General features: G+C 38.5%; 1 protein-coding gene across 1 annotated transcript in view; it reads right to left on the bottom strand.

The window, feature by feature from the left end:
* The window catches only part of CPED1 (cadherin like and PC-esterase domain containing 1), a 225,958-nt gene that overhangs the window by 138,760 nt on the left and 79,031 nt on the right, over positions 1 to 8,167 (bottom strand). Inside the window, exons 9-10 of the mRNA XM_019543955.1 lie at positions 6,445 to 6,612; positions 5,652 to 5,756 (exon numbers count right to left, since the gene is read on the bottom strand). Of these exons, the coding sequence (XP_019399500.1) occupies positions 5,652 to 5,756; positions 6,445 to 6,612 (273 nt within the window). The remainder of the gene's footprint in view (positions 1 to 5,651; positions 5,757 to 6,444; positions 6,613 to 8,167) is intronic.

The raw sequence follows: 8,167 nt of genomic DNA, 5'->3' as shown, positions 1-8,167 counted from the left end.
GAGACTGGATAGGCACCTGGCTGGGGTCTTATGACCCCTGCCACCCCCAGTGCTCCTTCCTGTCCATGGCAGGGGGTCAGACTAGATGATCTGTCTAGGTCCCTTCCGACTCATTGATTCTATGATTCTCTAGCTCCTTCCCTGCTAACCACTAGTATATTTTTGATTTCTTCATTTTCAGGAAATGACCCTTCCACACCATGAGTTCCTGCCAGCTCCTGTTTCATTTCCCTCTCTCTTCCTCTCTACTCACTGGGCACATCTACACAAGCTGCGCACCGTGCAGTCATTTAGTATTTGCATAACCAAGTACTAAATGACTGTGCAGTAACCAATATTACTGTACAGTAGCAACCTGGCATGCTCGCCTAGTGACAAGTACTGTGCAGTAGCTCATTACTACTGGGCAGCAGCGTCATGTCACAGGTCATTCCTGGCAATGCTACTGTGCAGTAGTAATGAGCTACTGTGCTGTATATCTCATATAGACACAGCCACTGAATCTGTGTTTTATAACCATTTCCTCAATGTCCTTTTTTTTACCCCGAGCACCCTTTTTTCTCCACCCCATGGAACACATACTCAAAGAGGTTTTCAATTAATCAGTTTCCACCCTCTTAATGGAGTAGTAATACGATACCCTACATCTTCAAAGTAGGAAATACAATAGACAGTTAAGGGCCCCAGGTGCCACCAATGACTGGCAGATCCATGTACCTGTGGACTCAAGGGACTAGATCCTAAAGAGAAGTAAACTGCTATAAACCCCTAGGTGAGATTGGTCTTTCTTCCTGGAACATAGCTGGATTGTCAAACAAATTACCTGACCCATTTTGGAGAACTTTAATGATTTTGATATTGTGATTTTACAAAAGACATAGTATACAGAAATGGTATCCATTCCTCAGCTTATTTCATTTTATAAAAGTGGCTGGAAGGACAGATCCCAAACGGTACCTGCAGGAAGGCTTCATCATTACACTTCTCTCAATAAGGAGTCTGACCGAAGGATTAGAAATTAAAATAGATTCTAACTGTCCACCAACAGTCTTCATTACATTTCATGGTAGACCTCCCTTAATTCACGTTAATGCTTACTTCTCCTCACTCTCACTAAAATCTGATGCAAATTTGAAATGGGAATTGTTATATAATGCTCTTGAGTGTTGTAGATGAATCTTGTAGGGCTAAAAGCAAGGCTTTGTAATGCTAAAAGTAAGGCCATTTCTTTTTACCTTTAACCTCAATACATAGAAATGGACACAGCACATACTAGACGGGTGAGAAGAGAAGTGCTATGTAAAGGGTTACTAATGAGATATGAAACTAGCTGAATCTGGTCAACAGAGGAGTCTCATCAACAGAGAAACCTTGACGGTGGGACAAGGACTGTTTTCTTTCAAGCAGACAGACTACTTGGCAAGAATGTATAAAACATGTAGTCACGAGAGTTAAACGTCGGTATTCACACGCACAGTGCTACTTAATTAGATAGAATAGTGATTTAGTTAATAGATGATTAAGTATTTTTACGAGCACGAGCTAATCATGAACTAATGCTGACATCCTAACAAAGTATAAAATAGTATTAGAACTAGTAGGTAGAGTCCCTCTCCGGAGGCACCTCGCTCGAGCAAATGAAGATTCTGTATCTGACTTTAAATACTTGCTCTGTGTGCTCATTGCCCCAGCTTAAAGTGAACTACACGTGACTTTAAGAGCGTAATTCATAACATGAGATGATCCAAAACAAATGTCCAGAATTAGAATTAATAGCAGGAGATTTTAATGCTAGAATGGGTGGCACAGACAATCACAATAATGAAGATGTCACTAATGAAATATGGGGAATCCCTGCGGCAACCTTATGTGATAAAAAGCTAAATGAAGGAGGAGGATGTTTCCTGAAATTCATTGCAGAAGAGAATTTTAAAATGCCTAATGGATGAACTGGCAAAGATGTACCTGGGACATTCACATTTGTTACAACTTAAGGAGCAAGCATGATAGATTATGTCATGAGAACCATGTATGTGGCTCAAATATAAATCACTTGAAATATTACAATGTATGGAAATCAACCACTTCCCTCTCTCTCAAAATTCCATTAGAATCCTATGAGCAGCCTCCCCCAAAAACTATACACATAGCCTCCAGTTTAGAAATAATAAATAAAAAGAGAATTAGTTACAAGAAAAATGTGTTGCTATACTTAAAAACACCTTTTAAGGCCACTCATCTCATTCTCAAAGGACAAGAACACTAAGATGTAATTACCCAATATGAAGCAGTTATCCAACAGCTGGAAAATGTCCCCACAAAAGAGAACTTCTTTGCTGGGAACAGGCAGTATTGGTACCACAAACCCTGGTTTGAATAGGGATGCTCTAAAGTTAAAGATTATTCAACAGAGGCTTTGGAGGAATACAAGGCTAAAATGACTGTACTAGCTTCCAACAGATCAAAAAGACTAACATGACACAAGAAAATAACGGAAAGAAAAACAAAATTGTATGTGTTAAGCTACAAGCAGATCACTCTCTCATCTCTGATTCTCAAATAAGATCATATATATCCTTACTGAGAAAGGGAAATCAGGCTCCTGGCCTGATTTTCTTCCCTTCAGAAATCTTTGAGGAATTAACTGAGTGGTGATATTCAAATGACCAAAATTTCTAATATATTTTTTTAAAAGACATTTATCCAAAACATTGGGATGACAATAGAATAGACCCAATTTTTTAAAATGGTGATAAGAGATCCTGCATCACATTGCCCCATTAGTCTTATATGTATTCCTGCCAAATACTTGGGAGACATTTGCTTTCTTATCTGCAGACACGGATCTCCAAAAATAATACTTTTTGGAGAAAAGCAGACTGGTTTTAGAGAAGGATTCCTGTAGGGACCACTTGTTAGTCCTGCACTATTTAGCATCTAAATAAGTAAAAAGACAAAAGCATTTGTATGTAGTTTCATAGTTTTCAAGGGAGCTTAAAATTATGGAAGAAACTGGCTCTCCTACAATTAATCATTTTACTATTCAAACACAGCATCTAGGGTGTGTTATGGGACTGGCAGTGCCTTATCCAATAGTTTCCCAACAAAGATAGGGGTATGACAAGGATGTTTGCTTGATCTGCTACTTTTTAATTTATTCTTGAATGATCTAAAACAGGTGTTAATAGGGAATCAGTTCCATGCATCTATGATTTTGAATGACCCCATCCCTGTCTTGCTTTACACAGGTGATACATTAATAATGTCGCAATCCCAAATAAGCCTTCCAATATTACAGGATGCTTTTCAACAGTAATGAACCTTAAATAGCTTGGAAATCAACACAGTTTAAACCAAAATATTGTTTTTTGGGAATGAAAGGAGGAAACAAAATTGTTATTTACAGGAAAAAGAAACTAGAGGTAGCTTCTTCTTTTAAATACTCTGGGATCTACTTTAGCAAAAATCCAAGCTGAGATAAGCACATTGAAAATGTAAATACAAGAGCAAAATCATCTTTTTACAATAAAACAGGCAGAAGAGTTTTCTTGAATCAATAAAGATCTATAGATCCAAAGTGGAATCCATTTTATTGCAAACCTAAAAAGATTTATAATTACTCTTTAAAGGATGCTTTTATCTCTACCTAATTTTATGACAGGGGCTCATGTGCTCTGAAACCAGACTGATAAAGGTGAGCACCTCAGTTCAATTAAGAACTCTAACCTACTGAATGAAAATTAGATCTGTTATGCCTACCCAAGAAGTACCTTCTAGAAGCCTTTACTTTGCCAAATAAACCCTGGTCTGAATGGTTAAACAGCTCTATAGCCTCCAAACAAATGACCTGAGAAATGTCTTGAAAGTCATTGACCCAATATTTCCTCTTAGCTTAAAACAAGATATCAATTTAAGAATCAAAGATGTGAGCACGAAGACAGATACGCTGGCAGTGATATTATCTCAAACTTCCAGTCTCCCCCCACCACCGCACACACACTTTTTTTTTTAGATTAATTAAACACTCCTTTGGCCTACCAGAAAGCTGTCTGACTGTGGTGCAAAACTACAAACAATGAGACGTTGTACCTAAATTGAGATTCACTCTTCATGGTGTCAGACCCAATATGCCGACAGAGTACAGTCTTGTGGGAAAAATGAGATTGATGGTTTAAATCCTTGTCTTCTTTTTTTAAAAAAATAAGAGGAAAATGAATCTCTCCATTAATGGGAAATTTCAAATACTGAGCTAATGAAGGTAAAATAGTCTGGCTTCTCTCTAATATTTAGGAGCCTGTCCTGTACTCTGTAGGAATATATGCATTACTTGCACAAAGAAAAAGGGCTAAAATCAAATGGAGTTTTCCTATTTTGTTTTATTGTTCACTACTTCATACTATTTTATCTTTTATATCATCATACACTATGTCCTGTTTTAATTTTGTGTAAGCTTGTGAAATGGTCTGTGTTTCTTAGTAAGAACAGTATATTGTATGCTGTTTTGTGAATTGTTTTAATGTCTGCAGTTTTTATTGCTGATTTTATTGTACTGTTTTGGTAAAATTCATAAATAAACTGCTACTAGTACTAGGGGTAAGGGGTTTTTTCATGATATCTTTTATGAGACCAACTTTATACTTGGGAGAAAAGTTAGATAAGACATCAGACAAATTGCTTTTTCTCAGGTCTTGGACAGAAGCAGACACAGCTTGAGGTAATAACAGCATCCTAACCCTTCCTAAAAACTGCATACACATATACTGCCATGGTTGAAAGATGGGTCCTAAAGATGTCTCTCTTTGGTACCCTGCTTTCTTCCCATTACTCTAAAGTGGTGTTGTTTTTTCATAGTTTCATTCATGATATTCATGCCGCAGACTTTCATAACTACACCTAGCTTTCTCTCTTTCCAGTCTTTCAGCTCATCCCTCTGCCTTCCTCTGACGCTTCATTTTGGATATCTCTTGTCATCGTCTGTCTTCCCCTTCCCCACTCCCTCCCCAGTCCATCTAGAACATAATTCGCCTTCCCCCAGCTTCCAAAATTCTGCTTTGTTTTGACCATATCACACTAATTCAACCGCTCTGCTCACACTTCTTTCTCCATTTCTGGTCATCATCATTAAAAGGTGCTGTGTAACTACTGATCCTGATATATTAATTGCACCATCTTTTGCCTCCACTTCTTCAGGGATGCCACCCTCAGTGCCATATTTATTTACTTATCTCAGAAGCATCGTCACATCTTTTATTTTGCCCTCAATGCCCTCTTCACATTTGATCTGCCAAGCTGCTATTCTCTCCTCACTGAAACTCATCTTTTCCATGAGCTTCAGTCAGTCAGTGAAGTGAAATTCTGTTATGTTATATTCTTCTTGCACTTATTTTCATTTCTAAAAAGATTAACAGAATCCCCCTCAGGACCAAGCTAAATAACCCTTATCTTTTCAGCTTGTTTGCTTTATCCTTTTGGGCAGTACCTTATCAGCCTGTTTGCTGCCCACACATGGCATCAAGGCTAAAGTAGCAAGACTGGTCCTGCAAACACATAAGCACTTAACCTTAGGCATTTCATAGCATCCTTCAAATATAATTGTAAGAGACTTTCACATGATAATATTCTAAAAAGGCAATAAAAATTATTTACACTACCAGCTCAAAATGGCCCAGATTCTTCAACTCTTTTACAAAATCAACGATTGAATTGATTTCTGCCAAAGACAGGCATTGCTCATGTTCCTTCTGGAAGTTTCCATCCTGTAAAAGAATGGACAGATTAGCTGGTAGACTGGATAGAGAGCAGTAGGCTTTGTCTATTCTTAACTGGCACATGGGAATCACAGCCAGCAAATACAAACTGGATCCCAATTTGTTTGCATCCAGGCCAGGGGAGAGAAAACTGGGAAAACAAAGCCAGCCTCCTGATAGCTCTTTCTCTTCCTTAGTGTGCTACACAGTATTAGTTTCATATAGGAGAGACACTAGGAGGATACAACCACAACAAAGGGGCATAGAAAAGGTATACAGCAGAATGCTGACATGCTGAAATAGTCCTGGTTTTGAATTTCATTGATAATTTGAAATCAGTTCTACATTTGCAAACTTTTTACATGACTAATTCATCATAAAAGACCATGTTAGGGGAAACTGTCACACTGGTAAAAAAACACTAGTTTTACTTTATGTAAAAATTCAAAATACTGCAGTTTTGAGAATTTGATGTTTTAATGGTACAAGATTAAAAAAAAGAAAATTCCATAAGAGATGGTATCATTAAATCTTTCTCATGGCTACATACAGGTCTGGCTAGCATGACATCATACTTGTTCTAAATTTTAATTTTACTGGAAAGCAGAAATGCCCACAGAAGAAAAGGTTTTCATTTAGACTTTCATATTTCCAGTTAAATCATAATAACTAAATCACTTAAAAAATCTCCTCTTACCTTATTCACACTTAGTTTGTGCATGTTTTCTAACACGTCAAAGAAATTGGAAGTTGAAGAGTTATTGGGTAAAAGAAATTTGAAAGCATCTTCAAGGAGAAATTGTTTTACAATTTGGTCCTGAGAATTCAAGTCATCACCAACTTGCAAGTCAAAGTGTTCATGCACCTTAAAAAAAATACAAATTAATTTACAGTGTTTATACCATGTCAATGCTTCAGGATCAGGCTCTCAGAAAACCGGAGATATTTAAATACAAGACACTGTTGTGAATAAGAATAAGATGTATACAGGAATACAAATAAACTAGTAGAATTTGACATATATAATTTCTAATAGATTAGAGGGAAATATAACATGGCAAATACTATTCTTCATATTGTGAAACTATCATACAACACAATGTTTGCTGACATCTAGTGGACTAAGAAGAATATAGCATTGTCAGATCAATGTTTTAAATCTCTTTTTTAAAAAATCTACTTTTTATATACTCAAAAAAGCAGTAAAAGATGTTAGGACAGCTAAAAAAATCCCTAATAAAACTCAATAATTTATGGCTAAGTATAGACAGTCAAAAAGCCCAAAGCTTAATCGATTCAATCTTCACAGATTAGTTTAAGCCAAAGGTTCCCAACCCCTGGGCCACGGTCTGGTACAGGTTGGCTACCAGTCCGCAGGAGGTTGGCTGCTGGACCAGAAGTCTGGAAGTGACCAGCATACTGCAAAGTATAATACTCAGTATAAAAAAGGGTTGGCTGCTGCTCCACAGTATGCCGGTCACTTCCAGACACAGTTTGCCAGTCCTCAGTTTGCCAGTCCACGGTCACTTCTGTTCTACAGTTTGCTGGTCCGCAATTTAGAAAAATTTAGACCCCTGGTCTAAACTGTGTAGATTGAACCAATAAGCAATTGAACAGATATTCACTTTTGATTCTGGATATACAGCCACATGCCTGCAATGGCCCAGGCCAGAAGCTGAGGAAAACTAGAGCATGACTCCCTGCTTGGCCAGGCTTGGGCTAAGGCTAGCCCACCCACCCTGTGAAGGCGGTTTACAGGGGAAATGCTGGGGGACTGTGAATTAACTTGAGGCTGGAGGGGATCTGGGACAGTAATTCAAGAAACTAATTTAACCTAAATCAGTTAAGTCTGATACTACATCCATCCAGGTTTAGTTTAAAGCAGTTTTGGCCATTTTGGGTGCGTCCACACATGCAAGCACGTATGCTTTCAGCAGCTCAAAAAGAAGTGGTGCAAATTTGAGCTGGGGCTTTTTGTCTCAGTGCACGTGCTCGGACTTGCACTTTGGTGTGGAGCAAATTGTGCCACTTGGGGCAAAATAACCCTGCCTGGCTCCTCCCAGATCTGCAGCCAGGGGGAGCTAGAGCCCGGGGCCAGTACCTGTGCTGTCCCCAGCAGTATAAAAAGCTGCCCTGTCCTGGCCCCCTCCATACAAAAAGCTGCCCTGGCAAGCAACTCAGGGCTGCTCACTCTCTGGAGCTTCTGGGGCCCAGCAAATTGATACCTGGGGACACTACCCCTTGTGCCAGCTGGACTGCTGCATCAGCATCCCAAATTAATTTTTTAAAATACCCCAAAATCCATGTTCTTCCACATTTAAAACAAAAAACCACTCTACATATACACATATCGAGAGAGAGAGAGAGAGAGAGAGAGAGAGAGAGAGAGAGAGAGAGAGAGAGAGATAAGTTGGGTAATG

The sequence above is a fragment of the Crocodylus porosus genome, unplaced genomic scaffold (genome assembly GCF_001723895.1).
Source record: "Crocodylus porosus isolate Cpor-Errol unplaced genomic scaffold, CroPor_comp1, whole genome shotgun sequence".
Taxonomy (NCBI): Eukaryota; Metazoa; Chordata; order Crocodylia; family Crocodylidae; genus Crocodylus; species Crocodylus porosus.
The sequence above is the reverse complement of the archived record's forward strand: the minus strand, read 5'-3'. Positions and strand labels throughout refer to the sequence as shown.